The 16,417-nt window shown below is 36.4% G+C and overlaps 1 protein-coding gene across 1 annotated transcript in view; it reads right to left on the bottom strand.

Moving 5' to 3' along the window:
• PIGF (phosphatidylinositol glycan anchor biosynthesis class F) overlaps nucleotides 1-16,417 on the bottom strand; it is a 36,809-nt gene that overhangs the window by 6,863 nt on the left and 13,529 nt on the right. Inside the window, exon 5 of the mRNA XM_050754296.1 lies at nucleotides 5,234-5,342. Within this exon, the coding sequence (XP_050610253.1) occupies nucleotides 5,234-5,342 (109 nt within the window). The remainder of the gene's footprint in view (nucleotides 1-5,233; nucleotides 5,343-16,417) is intronic.

The following is a 16,417-nucleotide window of genomic DNA, read 5'->3' as shown; positions in this document are numbered from 1 at the left end:
CCTAAGCTATGACCATTTTTTAAAAAGAAAAGCTATGTTTTAGTCTCCAGCAAAGAAAAGAACATAGTGCCGTGGGGCTCTCACGTGAATCTGAAGTCTTCCTCTTCCCACCTGAGTAATGCTAAGCAAGATATGTATTCCTCCCCGTCACACTTTGACTTTCTAGTGTATAAAATGGGAGTGAAACCTACCTTGCACTATGGCTGTAAGGATTAAGTTACTCGTATGACAGGGCCAAGCCCCATGCGGGGTACATGGAGAGATCTACAAATGCTACATTTTCTTTCTACTGTCATCTGAAATGTCAGACAGGATTGAAAATTATGTGAAATCCAAATACCCTAAATTGGTATAACGAAATACCAGAGAAACAGATAAATTAATAGTCCACTCCCACCAACTGAAAGACTGCTGGACAGAAAAAATAAAACAAACTGAGACAATTAGCATATTCTCTAATAGATGAGAACTCAAATAAATAATGGAATTTGCACTATTGAAGGCTAAAAATATAGTCATTAAACTATATAGTCACTAAACTATTTCTTTTCTAATGTTACAGGCTCACAAATGCCTGTAACATTAATTAAGTAACAACCACATGTCAGGTGCTGAGGTAGATATTTTAGAGGGATTTTATTATTTCATCCTCACTAGCAAGTGACAGAGCCAGGATTTCAACCCAGTAATCTGATGCCAGAACTCCTAATCATCATGTTACCTGCCTACCCATTAATAAAACACGTGAGTTTAAAAACTTCATAGTCAATTTCCTGTGCTCAGAATAACTAACAATATTTGTTAACCTTCCACTAATTTTTTTAAAACATGAAATACTAGCCATGTTTTGATAAGACATTTTCCAGATAAAAACCTCATAGCTACATATTTTATGAAATATTTACAGCATATTAAATCTAAATCGCAGTCCAAATCTGAATTATTAAATAATTAAATTCCAGTCCTGGGTGTATTTAAGTGTCTGTTGTACTTACTCACACAGAACGTATGCCTTGCATACAGTGATAACAACAAATACTTACTGATTAGCTATTTAGTTACAGCAGATAAAGAATCAAATTATAAAATACAAAGGTTTTCTGTAGTCCAAATATTTATTTTGTCAGCAACTATAAGCTTTCTCCAGAAGTTGAAAAAGGCTATCTGGATTATGGGAAATTCAAATATTTGTTTTCTTGCTGAGATTTTAAGGCAAATAATTAAGGGAGAGGCAAGAAGGTACTTTCAAATATTAAAACAACAACAAAGATGACCAACAGTATAATGGGTAGCTACCCTACCATATTCTCTTTAACCACGTCCCCTTGCTGCCTTCCACAAAAGAAAGGCTTCCTCCAACTATAAAGATGCCTAATTTTTCATCACTTGCCATTATTTAAAATCACGTAAGATGGCCGGGCGCGGTGGCTCAAGCCTGTAATCCCAGCACTTCGGGAGGCCGAGACGGGCGGATCACCAGGTCAGGAGTTTGAGACCAGCCTGGCTAACACGGTGAAACCCCGTCTCTACTAAAAAATACAAAAAACTAGCCGGGCGCGGTGGCGGGCGCCTGTAGTCCCAGCTACTCGGGAGGCTGAGGCAGGAGAATGGTGTGAACCCGGGAGGCAGAGCTTGCAGTGAGCTGAGATCCGGCCACTGCACTCCAGCCTGGGCGACAGAGCGAGACTCCGTCTCAAAAAAAAAAAAAAAAAAAAAAATCACGTAAGATTTATATTAAGTTACAAAACTTTTTCATTGAGATCACATATTTTCAGTGGGCCTTTCCAATCATTTAATTAAGAAATTATTTTAAACATAAAAATATGCTTGAAACAGCTCATTACAGAATCCACATTACTGTAATCTTATGGTTGGCCTCACGAATGTTATACAATGATTTGAGTTCAAAGTAAAGAAAACTGAAGTAAAACATGTAGTAGACTTTGTGGGGTTTTGTGTGTGTGTGCATGTGTACGTTTTTAAAGGTATAATTGCTTAACCAGACATTCCTGTTTCGCTGACTGGAATATAAATAAAACCAGAACACAATCCAGAAAAGCTTGCTTTACCACAAACAGATCAAATCTGTACTGGGCTACAAGGAACACAGAACAAGAATCTCTTAATACATGTTCTATTTTAGATAATAAAGTGTATTACTGTATTGTCTTCTCATGAAATTTTGCTCTAACAACATCTCCACTTTTAGGAAATGCCATATTCCCTTATCTGATTTATTGCTTCTCTGGGAGATTCTGTTCTGTGGAGTTAGAATTATTAAAAAATAACAATAACAAAAAACAAGCAACCTTGTTTGCTGGAAATAAAAAGTGAAAAAAAAAAAAGAAACCTCATTTCTTTAGTTTATTAGTAAATAACTGCAAAAAGGGCAAGGGGCAGATGAGTGCTATGCGAATAAAAGATTTTTAATTATACATCAATTCTATCATTCCCTCAACAATACATTTCATAATTTAAAAGGTTTACAGTGAATGTGTGGGTCATTAACTTGGAATATTCTAAAAACCATCCAGTAGTAAAGATAATTACACAGCCAGTAATATTCCAGCTGAATGAAACGCTCTAAATGGAAACCAACACTCGTTATGTATTTAAATTAGTTTTAAAATTAAATTAGATTTCCAGCTAGCTAGAAAATCTTTTTAAAAAGTCAGTAATTCAAATGGAAACTTTATATTAATTTAAAAAGTAATACCATCAATTTGGATCTAGTTCATCCTTATTGTTAACAAGCACTGAGGCAGAAAAATGAGTCATCAGCTAAAAGTCTGAACAATCCCAAAATGGGTGATTGAACTGTAAATAACTAAGATATATATTTTCTAAGCAAACCTAAACACATATTTTATAAAGCATACATATTCCCCTTAGTTCAGTTTCTACTTCTGCACTGTCTTGTAAACAGAAAAGACTTAAATTACATGTAACATATCAAACCTTTACACTCTAAAGTATTGCATCTATATACAAAATGATACATTTATTATATATTATCTTACCAACTCATTAAAGCTGATGTCCCATAGTGCTTTATCAATATTTTCTATTTAGATTTAATTGCATTACTTGAAAGTAAATGGGAGGCCGAGATGGGCGGATCACGAGGTCAGGAGATCGAGAGACGATCCCGGCTAACACGGTGAAACCCCGTCTCTACTAAAAAATACAAAAAAATAGCCGGGCGAGGTGGCGGGCGCCTGTAGTCCCAGCTACTCGGGAGGCTGAGGCAGGAGAATGGCGTAAACCCGGGAGGCGGAGCTTGCAGTGAGCTGAGATCCGGCCACTGCACTCCAGCCTGGGTGACAGAGCAAGACTCCGTCTCAAAAAAAAAAAAAAAAAAAAAAAAAAAAAAAAAAAAGAAAGTAAGGAATCTAACCACTTTCAAACAATTTTCTGTGTATACTTTTCAATGATTTTGATTGTCCTCCAATTTAGAAATCACTGACACTCTGTTGAATGATATTAAGTATGGATGACTTCTACAAGATGTCAACAACTTAAGAAACCTTTACTAGCACCAAAAACTTGGGATGAGTATCTGTGACGATACACACCCCAAACCTCCAAGGATTTCTCTAATACAGTGATGAAGAGTTAAAACAGGCAAGGGCAAACCTACCAGACTTACTAAACATGAAAGAACAATTTGACTTTCAGGGAGACACAACATCTAACTGAAAGCACAAAGAATGGAGTTAAGGTAGGCAGTTATGTGCAAGGCACACAATCTGGATCCCACATTTGGCAAATGAGGTATGTATCAAAGATTTACTTCATCAATTCATTACCTAGGACTTTACACTACAGAGAAAATTGGACAAATATTCAAAGATGTATGTTTAATATGATAACCATATTTGATAAAATATTAATAATAATGAAATAGGAAATAACCTAAATGTTCTTTAATTAAAAACTGGTACAGTATTTTACACAAATAATCGAATATTACATATATGTAAGTTTTCATTGACATAGAATGAGCTCCATAATATACTGCTGAGGGGAAAAAGCAGATTAAAAATAACATGAATATTATAGTTACAGGCATGGAGAGAGACAGCTGCAAAAATTATCACCAAAAGCAAATGGAGGTTTCCTCTGGGTGGTTGGGGAGGAAAGTAATTTTTACTTTCTTCCTTAGAATTACTAATATTGCTTAAATTTTCTAAATAAATATACATTATCCTTGTGATCAGAAAAAAATTCTCTTCATGTTGGAAAAAGAAAGCACATTTATTTTTTAACACCATAATTCTTTTTGGGAGTAATTATGGAAATAATTATAAAAATTCATGAAGCTATAGATTCAAAGATTTTATCACAGCAGTGTTTATTATCATAAAATACTGGCAATAATCTAAATGATCAATAGTGTATTTGTTAAATAAGTTATAAAGTAACTATATAATGGCATACTACAAGGTCATTAATATTAAGATAAGGATACAGTCATCACTGTGAGTTCAGTGACCTTGGGAATGTTACATACCCTCTAGGTGTCAGTTTCCTCATCTGTAAAATGGGTATAAAAAGAGCCCTTACCTTACAGTGCTTTACCTAGCATATCAGCTTTATCTTATTGTGATACAAGATGAAAAATTTGATGTTTGTGAGCTGTCTTGATAACACAGGCCGCTGCTGCAAAAATTACCTTGCTATCTGCTTCTAAAAATTTCAAGATGAACATTCAATTTGGCCATCAATCAAGTTCAGAAAATGTGAATATAAGACCACAAGGGCAATAAATACCAAAGTTGAAAATAGGACATTTCTGCAACTATTAACCTAATTTTTAAAAATTCCTATACTGGCTGGGCTCAGTGGCACACACCTGTAGTCCCAGCCACTTGGGAGGCTGAGGCAGGAGGCTCGTTTAGGCCCAAGCACTGGAGGCCAGCCTGGGCAAGAGAGTGAGAACCTGTTTATTTTTAAAAACAATAAACTGCCTATATACAATCACAAAATAAGCTTGTTTATTCATCTATACATGTGCAAAAAATAGTGCTAGAAGATAAAACCAGGGCTACCTAGACGCCTTTGGCACTGGGACAGTCCCTATTAAGTTGCCCAGATTACGATGACTGATAGAATTGGTATCCTTACTTAATTGAACAACAGAACAATTTACATACACATACTAGTTTGCTTCATCAGTTTTACTATCATTGTACAAACATTTATTTTGTTGCTTTAAGTAACTGAAACCAACCTGCCATGGTCTTTCCCAATCCAGCGGAATAGGAAGTGCTCCAAGCCATGCTCCTACAAAACTAGAAATTGTAGTCATCTGGAGACTATTCTCCCATATGGATGAAACTCTGTGAAGCACAAATTGGTACATCATTGATGGTACATACATTAGCTGCTGCAGAATCCAACAAGCACTAGCACACATTATCAGTATACATATATTTTCCGTAATTTAAAATGAAAATCTCAAACTGACATATAAATATTTACCATGAACTATTAATAGTTAATTGGTAAGAAGATATAAATATTTTCCATCGGAAAGGTAATATACAGATGTAGTAGGAGTCAAACCATGCTAAAGAGCATTTGTAGAAACAGCTAAGTCCTCCACCCCTATCAACTCCTGGTTCCTTTCCCCACAGGCAACTGCTATTACCAAATTATTACATATTCTTCCAGAAATATTTTATACATGCACAAATACACACATAATTTTGTTTTGAAGGATATATGTATATTTGCATAAATACACATGTACATATGTATATTTCTTCAAAACAAAACTCAGATGCATCACGTTATAAACCGAATTTTGCTTGTTTTTCCTTGGTAACAGTTGTAGTAGTATTCCATTGTATGGATGGTGCATCATTTATTCAATGAGTCTTTCTTTTTTTTTTTTTTTGAGATGGAATCTCTGTTGCCCAGGCTGGAGTGTAATGGAGTGATCTCAGCTCAGTGCAACCTCCGCCTCCCAGGTTCAAGCAATTCTCCTGCCTCAGACTCCTGAGTAGCTGGGATTACAGGTGTGCACCACCACGCCCGGCTAATTTTTGTATTTTTGGTAGAGTTGGGGATTCATTATGTTGGCCAGGCTGGTCTCGAACTCCTAACTTCGTGATCCGCCCACCTCAGCCTCCCAAAGTGTTGGGATTACAGGCATGAGCCACTGCACCTGGCCTCAGCTAGTCTTTCTTACATCACATTTCATTTATACAAACCAATTCAATTTACTCGGCAAGAAAAAGGCAGAGAACAAGAACAAAATATTTCAAAAGATCTGGTGATTTTGCCTACCATTCCTATATACTAAGTGCACGTCGGAGAGTGTAAAGGTGGAAAGACTTAATTCTGCCATTCTCTTAGTAGGTGTTAGTTTCAGCCTGGCCCTCATAGTGTGAACTATATATACATAGTGTGAACTGTAACCAGACAGTTCTGGTTACAGTCAGGTAAAAGTCCACTGCAATGCAATAAGTAGGGTCCAAATATTCAATTGTTTAAATTGCAAGGTGAAGCTACTGTGAAGTTAATGAAAAGTAGCCTCTTCTAGATAGTATGGGGGAAAACATTTGTTTTGTTAGATGATTTATTTAATTAGAAACAGGCCAATTATTACACGCAAAATGTACACTGAATTTTAAAAGTCGCAAATGATGACAAGTCAGTTCACAAACCAATCCCTCTATCATCCATCCATCTCATACTCCCCAACTACACAAGATAAGAACCTTAGCTTGTTTCCATTGAAGCAGGGCTAAGAACAGGCTGGAGCCAATCACATATATCCAGATTTGTACTATTTTTAGGGCTTTATTGTTCTTTTTTATTTCATATAACACCTGTAAGTCAGCTTTTTCAACTAGCATTCAACAGAACAGAGATCTGTTCCAATGTTGGAAGGAAAAACTGGCCAAGTTCAATGTAAAGAGAACTGTACTGTTCAAGCAATTTAAAGGATTTTCAAAGGCAATTTTTGACTACATGTGGCTGACAATGTTGACTAAGCTCCAACTTAACACACACCTCCTCTATACTGTAATACATAAAGTGGAGACACAAGGTGTGGTAGAGGTTAAGAGCAGAGATTACTTTCTGTTGGGAAGAATTCACTTTTTCTATTTTATGGAACAGGAGGAAGTTAAGCTGGATTGGAAAGAATAGGTAGCGTTAGGTCTTAAACTGGAAGACTGGAGAAAGAGCTGCACTGCAGACAAAAGAACATAAATCAGATTGCTAGAGGCCAAGAGAAGTACGAGAAATAAGGCTGGAAAAGTAGGGCAGAGTTAGGATTTTTTGTTTGTTTTTTTTTTGTTGTTGTTGTTGTTTTGAGACGGAGTTTCGCTCTTGTTGCCCTGGCTGGAGTGCAATGGAGCGATCTCGGCTCACCGCAACCTCCACCTCCCGGGTTCAAGCCATTCTCCTGCCTCAGACTCCTGAGTAGCTAGGATTACAGGTGTGCATCACCACGCCTGGCTAATTTTTGTAGTTTTAGTAGAGACCGGGTTTCATCCATGTTGTAGCATGTATCAATATTTCAGTCCTTTTTATGGCTCAATCATATTTCTTTCTATTGATATTCCACATTTTATCTATTCAACAGCTGATGGATATTTGGGTTGCTTCTGCTTTTTGGTTATTATGAATAATGTTGCTATGAACATTTATGCACAAGTTTCTGTGTGAGCATATGTTTTCATCTCTCTTGGGATTACACTTAGGAGTGGAATTGTTGGGTCATATGCAAACTCTATGTTTAATCACTTGAGGAACTACCAGACTCTTCCAAAGTGGCTGAACCACTTTATATTCCTACCAGCAGTGTTTGAGGATTCCAGTTTTTGCACACCCTCCATCATGACACTTGTCATTATCTTTTTTTTATTACAGTCATCGTAATTGGTGTGAAATGTTATCATGGTGATAGATTTAGGGTTAGGATTTTAGAAAATTCTTAAATGTCAAACTAAGGAACCATGAAGGTTTTTAATCAAGACAACTATATGATCAGAGATAATTCAGTAAGATTTATGTGGCTGGGCGCAGTGGTTCACGCCTGTAATCCCAGCACTTTGGGAGGCCAATGCAGGCGGATCACAAGGTCAGGAGTTCGAGACCAGCCTGGCCAACATGGTGAAACCCCATCTCTACTAAAAATGCAAAAAATTAGCTGGGCACGGTGGCAGGCGCCTGTAATCCCAGCTACTCAGGAGGCTGAGACCGGAGAATCGCTTGAACCTGGGAGGCAAAGGTTGCCGTGAGCCAAGACCGCGCCATTATACTCCAGCCTGGCGACAGAGTGAGACCCTGTCTCAAAAAAAAAAAAAAAGATTTGTGTATGTATCTTTCTAACCTCTAAGCTCTAAGTTCCTTGGGCTAAGAGGCAAGATCCATGCCTTCACATTTTTCATGGTTCCAGCACACTTGTGGCCATCTTATGTTTATTAAAATAAAAAGTATGATCATCAGAGAGGTTGCCCTCTATTTTGCTGTAGCCAAGTGTTTATGATCCTACATATAATAAATGTAGAAAAAAGGGAAGCAAGACCTATTGTTAAAAATAGAAAACCTCTGTGCCCTGTCTTTTTAAAGTAAAAATTATATATTTATCAAAATAATATATGTGACATCTTTAAAGTAAAGGAGTACAATTAAACTAATATTAAAATAGTAGTCTCCTCTTCCATCCCTCCCCACTCCTGATGTCTGCTCCAAGGCAGATATATATATATATTTTTTTTGAGATGGAGTTTCACTCTTGTTTCCCAAGCTGGAGTGCAATGGCGCAATCTCAGCCCACCGCAACCTCCGCCTCCCAGGTTCAAGCAATTCTCCTGCCTCAGCCTCCCGAGTAGCTGGGATTACAGGCATGCACCACCATGCCCGGCTAATTTTGTATTTTTAGTAGAGACAGGGTTTCTCCATGTTGAGGCTGGTCTCGAACTCCTGACCTCAGGTGATCTGCCTGCCTCGGCCTCCCAAAGTGCTGGGATTACAGGTGTGAGCCACCGCGCCCAGCCTCGAGGCAGATTTTTTCAACCTTTTTGCTGTTTCTTCTATTTACCTCAAATGAAAAAAACAAAACAAAACAAACAAAAAAAACACATACATTAAGTATAGATTTTTCAAGATTAACTTACTTTCTGCCTTCTTCTATGGGAGAAGAGGATTTAGCACCTTTTACCTACAAGCTGCCTACCTCCACATACACATTTCTCCCTGACTCATGTCCCTTCTACAATGGTAACATCTCCTCCTTTCAACCGAATCAATAGGAATGTTCTACACTATGATGATTATAAAACTGCTAATCACAGTGAACCACACAGTAAACCACAATCATACATTTCTTTTCTCACAGTAAATATAATCTTTAATTGTCCATGGATGTTAATAACTGCCTCTTTTTCACCCCTCAGTTTGCTTATGTACCTGTCATTAAATAATCTTCAAATATTCCAAAGAAGCTAAGTAGCGCCTCCAAATGCTTGATCTCTTCTCCCTGCTCCTTCCATCTTTTTGGAGCCACCTAGGACTGCTGCACAACTGCTGTGTTTGCGAATTCCCTTTGCCTCTCTTAGTTCTTTTGGATCTGCTCTTTCCTAAATTCCAAGACTTCCTCCATCTATGTTCCTTTTTCTTTTCTTTTCTTTTTAAGCACCTCCTTCAATAGATTCCTGAGAAAGGAATTTTCTTTTTCAGCACCTCCTTCCATAGAATCCTGAGAAAGGGTACACAGAAAATAGATTCTTAGAGATGTTTGAAGTCTGAAAATGAATTTACTGTAATTTTTGGGAATCATTCTGCCTCGGGATTTGTGGGGGGAGGGTTGTTATTTTTTGGTTTGTTTTTTGAGATGGAGTCTCACTCTGTTGTCCAGGCTGGAGTGCAGTGGTGCGATCTTGGCTTACTGCAACGTCCGCCTCCTGGGCTCAAGTGATTCTCCTGCCTCAGCCTGCGGAGTAGCTGGGATTACAGGCGCCCACCACCATGCCCAGCTAATTATTGTATTTTTAGTAGAGACAGGGTTTCACCTTGTTGGCCAGGCTGGTCTCGAACTCCTGACCTCAAGTGATCCGCCCACCTTGGCCTCCCAAAGTGCTGAAATTATAGGCGTGAGCCACAGCGCCTGGCCCTGCCTCAGAATTTGGAAGGCATTGCTCTACTGTTTTCTGATTCCCACTTGAGAAGTTCAAAGCCATTCTGGTTTCCCATCCTCTCTAGGTATCATGTTTCTCTCATTCTCTAGAAACTTTTATAATAATCAATCTCTTTATTCCTGGTTATCAAAAATTTCCCGAAAATGTGTTTTAAAGTGTTTTTTCATCCACTGTGCTGAAAATATATGGGCCTTCTTAATCTAAAAGCTCAAGTCTTCTGGTTCTTAAAATTGTCTTCTATTTAAAGACCTTGTTTATCAGATCACTTAAGAATTTTTTCCTTACTCTTTTGCTAGGAATATTATTATTTTGAACTAATTTCTGCTTTTCTTATCTTTTAACTCATTTTGCAATCTTTGCCTTTTTGTTTGACTTGGGAATCTTTTCAACTTTTGTCTCTACTTCTGCTGAGTTTAATAGTGTGTTTATTTCCCAAAAGTTTTCTTGTTCTCTGAATATTCATTTTGACTGCCTCCTGTTCACCTTTTATGGTAAAGTTTAAAAAAAAGTAAATTTTTAAGTTATCTTCTGTCTTTGTATATTGCCTCTATTTCCCCTGAGTTTCTTTTTTGTTGTTTTCATTTCTGGATTTTACGTGAGGATTCCTCAAATATCTGGTGATTCTTTACTTCTCAATCTACTTAAAACATGATGTATGAATGTCTAGACTAGGCAAATCTACAGAGATAGGAAATATATTAGTGTAAGCTTGTCTAACCCACGGCCCATGGGCCACATGGCAGCCCAGGACGGCTTTGAATGTGGCCCAACACGAATTCATAAACCTTCTTAAAACATTATGAGATTTTTTTTTTTTTATAACTTATTTATTAGCTCATCAGTTATATCGTGAGTGTTAATGTATTGCATGTGTGGCTCAAGACAATTCTTATCCTTCCAATGTGGCCTAGAGAAGCCAAAAGACTGGACACTCCTGTAGTGGTTGCCTGGGCCATGGAGAGAGGAGTGGGAATAGGGGAAGACTGCTAATAGTCATAGTTTCTTTTTAATGTGGTGAAATGTCCCAAAATTAGATTGTGGCAATGGCTGTACTGTGCCTATACTAAAAACCACTGAATTATACACTTTATGAGTGAATTCTGTGGTATGCAGTTATATTTCAATAACACTATTTTTAAACAACAGCAACAACAAAGTGAAACATTAAATAGTTGACTGGATGTTTACAATGCATAAGTAAGATAATTCAAGCGGGGGGATGCACAGAACTAGGGACTGGGTAGGAATCCTGACTTTCCCTTAGAGAATCCCAAAATGTCAATATCTGTAAGTTTTTCTTTTGTACCATTTTCCCTTGAAAGAAATATTTCAATATTCTGCCTAGATGGTATAAGCCTAGCTCCCAGTACTTTGGGCCAACCGGGGAAAGGGGCTAGCTGTAAGGTGGGGACTCATGGTTTGAGATGTAGGATTTCATTTAAAACTTATTCCTTGAAGAGGTTGTACCAAACAGGCTCAGTATCTGGGGACAGCCAGAATAGTTGGGGATATGACCGGTACAATTATATTTTCTTCACTGCTCCTCCCTGCACTGTTTAACTTCCATTGCTTGTATTAGTTTTTATTTATATTGTTCTGCAACTCTAATTCAGTTATTTTCTTGATATAGTGAGTCCTTTTAATGTACAAATTGGAGAATCCCCTCATTTGTGGAAACTGTCTTCTATCATATCTTTGAATCATTTTTTATTGGGTAATTTAGAGACACTAACCAGTCTTACGTTTGCATCTCTTTTGTTTCTCCTCTATATTTATTACATCTTCTCTAAATGCTTTATTTTTCCCAATCCCCCCGACCCCTCATTCATTTTGATTAGCTCAAACCTTTCTTCCATGCTAAAACCTGACTTTCTAATTTGTCTGTTTCTTGATACTTCTGACTTATGACCTGTAATAGTGACCTTTGCATTCTCAATTTATTTCACTAATTCTGCAATCTTCTTCTCCACGTCATTTTGTTTCATGATCTCCTCTCTGCTCTTAATTTATTCAATTCATATCCTTAGTACTATTTTTCACGATAAACTGTGTGGAGGCTTTTTTGTTTGTTTTTGCTTCTAGGGTAGCATTTTCTTTCAGGCCAGATTCTTCATCTTCTGCATGCCCTTTTTTCTTCTTCTATAGTGCATTTTTAGGGTTGTCATGCCGTTTCTTTTCTCTTGCTCACACTTCACATGGGCACACTTCCTATCTTAACTAGCCCCAATTTTCCCTGTGTTGAAGCTGCCTTTTGAGGACTGGATGTTATTTTCTTTTTTTTTTTTTTTTTTTTTTTTTTTGAGACAGAGTCTCGCTATGTCGCCCAGGGTGGAGTGCAGTGGCCGGATCTCAGCTCACTGCAAGCTCCGCCTCCCGGGTTTTTACGCCATTCTCCTGCCTCAGCCTCCCGAGTAGCCGGGACTACAGGCGCCCACCACCTCGCCCGGCTAGTTTTTTGTATTTTTTAGTAGAGACGGGGTTTCACCGTGTTAGCCAGGATGGTCTCGAACTCCTGACCTCGTGATCCGCCCGTCTCGGCCTCCCAAAGTGCTGGGATTACAGGCTTGAGCCACCGCGCCCGGCCTGGATGTTATTTTCTACTGAGTTTTCTGTAACATGAGTCAGGAAAGAGAATGGAGGCAGGGAGGCTGGGTAAGATAAATGTTCTCTCTGTGATTCAGTTAGTAATATTCCACTGAAATTTAGTAAATGGTGGTTCTATAAATCAGACTTAAAAATTCATGGCCAAGGCTTATGCCTCCTCTTAGAAATCAGATGAAGCTACTATAGTGCACAGTCTGCCCCCTTGGCAGACCCCTGTAGGTAGCAGCCCTGGTAGATTGATAAGAGGTAAAGAGCCCTGATGGGGAGTCAGGGAAACCTACACTCTATTGGTAGGAATATGTATGCGGGTATACACATATTCTTCAAATTAGAACTTTAGTTTGACAGTGTCTGTCAACTTCCTTTGATCTAGGAAAGTTACTCCAGTAATCTAGTCTACAAAAACCTTTGCACAAGAATACAAAGTTATATGGTACAAAGATATACCTAACAACATTATTTATAATCATGAAAATTTGATAATAAACCTTAATAGGAAATTAGTTAAATAAATCATGGTACATGGAATACTTGTAATGATGATTAATTGCTCAACATTCATCTCAACCCTGATGATTAGACTAATTAATTAAATACTGATAATCCCATTCTGTCTCCCAATGATTAGGAAAACTCAAGGAAGAGAAGCTGCTGCCATCCCACTACCAACCTGAGGATAATAACAAGGAGAATCAGTAAGAAGCACAGCCATACCATAACTATCTGTATCTAGAACCATCCAATCTCCGTTATGTGACATAATCAGTTTCCTTATTATTCAAACCAGTATAAGCTGAAGTTTTATGTTACTTACAGAGGTATACTAGCTAAGAATACTATGCAAGAAGAGGTAGATTACATACACACACAGATAAGGATGTCCATAATACATTAGTGGGAAAAAAGTTATAAAGCCATGACTAGTTTAACTATTTTGTTTTAAAATTTTATATATATATATAAAATACAAAATTCGAAGAACATATACAACCTGCTAGCAGTTGTTCATTGCTTCTATGATAGCATTACTAGGATCTTTAACTTTCTATATTTTTCTATTTGAATTTTTACTACAAACATATATATACATTATTTTGTAATAAATAAGATAAAAAGAATAACATAGGTAAATTCCTTTCTATTAACTAATTTCTAGCATCACTGACATTGATGTACTCTCATTTTATAAGTTTCCATAATAAAGCTATTTGAATTCTACGGTTATTGGCTAACTTTTTCAAAGTTAAGGAATATATGCACAGTCAATAGGGCTCAGAATAAATAAATGGCCCCCCTGTGAATGAACTTAAAAAGTGACTAAAGCAATGTTACAGACCAATCTTCATGACACTGTGCTCCAAGTACTTGTCCAAAATATTTGACTCCACTGGAATTCATTACATCAAATATTAATTGAAGTAAACAGGCCATTTTGAATGCCTACTACATGCCAGACACTGTATCAGGCACCTGGGGGTAGTTCACAGTAAACACTCATGGTTTAAATATGCTGTCATCAGAATAGTGTTTGTTTAAATAGATTTAATTTTTTGAACTGCTAGTCTCTTCAACTAAAAAAGAGACACTATACAACTCCTCCTAGTGGCTAAAGGTATTTTATAAAATTCTAATATAAATGCTTTCCTTCCCCACTGAATATTAAAACAAATGCCTCTTTGCCACTAAATTTTTTGCCCACATTTATACTAAATTACCTAATTTTTATGTGAATAAATCTTTGGTCACTCACTATATTTTCACTCTTAGTGTCCACAGTGGTTGCTTCAATATAAAATCTATTTCAATACAAAGATGACAAAAAGAGGCCTGTTGTCTTTGTCTACACAAACAGGTGTTATTGAATGCTTTCACCTTGGCAAGATCACCACTCTTGGCAAGATTTTTGTTTAGTACTATTCAGGAATCTATTTAGTTCACCAAAAGTGATCAGATTCTAACTTAAACATTCAAATAACAGCATAAAAGAACTGATAAGTCAAAAAGCAAGTTTCAATGAACTATACAGGTATATAGTAGTCAGATTATTACTGTCCTTTATAAGAAAGTCTGCAAATGAAAAAAAAATAATTTTAATGCCAATGCAATAACTGAATTAAATTGGTACAAACTGAGGATATTATTTAATAAGTATACCAATAAGAAGTTGGCAGAATATTTTAAGAAACCAAATGACTTTTCTACTTCCAAGTTTCTTTATAACAGCATTCTTTTGTTTTGTTTTCCCGGGGTAACTTAACATTTACTGTAAGGAGAAATCCTGTCAAAATAGTGTCTTTTAGTTATGTATAAAATCCCAATAATATCAGAATTGATCCTTAACTCGTAGGATGTAGTTCCTACACAGTTCACAAGCTCAAAGCTTTGGTGTTCTCTGTCTTCACATGATTATCATCTGTTCAACATAAGTTTTCTATAGACATGCAAATAAATACATTAAAAACTAGTATATAAAGTTATTTCACTTAAAAATATTATAAAACATTTATATTGATTCAACACTAAATGAGATGTCATGCCAACTCAAAATTAGCCTGTTCACACTGAACATCTGAATTATTCATATTTCAGTAATACTAAAAGGGCTGTCTTTAAGTTAAAAAAATACACACAAAACTCTACTGTGTTTTACATATTAAAACACAGGATGAATGATAAAAATATTTAAAGCTCTAAAATCTTCAGTTGATACTTCAAGGTATTTTAAATACTTTTTATTAATTAGAACTACAGCATAAGAACTTCAAGCTGAAATTTTAATTTGTGTTCTAAATTATTATTAAGTAGGAAAAAGCATGTATTAGTCATGTATTTTGTACAACCTCCTTAAATAATTAAATACAGTTCTTTGAAATTAAAGTTGTGACTCAGGAAGTCCTAGCTAGAGCAATCAGATGAGAGAAAAAAAATAAAGGGCATCCAAATTGGAAAGGAAGAAGTCAAATTATCGTTGTTTGCAGATGATATAATCGTATATTTGGAAAAACCTAAAAACTACCAAGAACTATTAGAACTGATAAACAAATTGAGTAAAGTTGCAGGATACAAAGCCAACATACAAAAATCAGTAGCATTTCTGTATGCCAACAACAAATAATCTGAAAAAGAAATAAAAAAGTAGTCCCATTTAAAACAGCTACAAATAAAATTAAATATCTATGAATTAACTTCACCAAAGAAGTGAAAGATATCTACAATGAAAACTATAAAACACTGATGAAAGAAATTGAAGAGGACACAAAAAAATAGAAAAATATTTTGTGTTCATGAATTGGAAGAATCGATATTGTTAAAATGTCCATACTACCCAAAGCAATCCACAGATTGCAATCCCTATCAAAATACCAATAATAATCTTCACATAAATAGAAGAAACAATCCTAAAATTTATATGGAACCACAAAGACCCAGAATAGCCAAAGCTATCCTGAGCAAAAAGAACAAAACTGCAGGAATCACATTACTTGACTCAAATTATACTACAGAGCTATTGTAACCAAAACAGCATAGTACTGGCATAAAAACAGACACACAGACCAAGAGAACAAATAGAGAACCCAGAAGTAAAACCATACATCTACAGTGAGCTCATTTCATCAGAGATGCCAAGAACATACAATGGGGAAAAAGCAGTCTCT

Source organism: Macaca thibetana, chromosome 13 (genome assembly GCF_024542745.1).
Source record: "Macaca thibetana thibetana isolate TM-01 chromosome 13, ASM2454274v1, whole genome shotgun sequence".
Taxonomy (NCBI): Eukaryota; Metazoa; Chordata; class Mammalia; order Primates; family Cercopithecidae; genus Macaca; species Macaca thibetana.
This window is presented reverse-complemented; position numbering and strand designations above follow the sequence as displayed.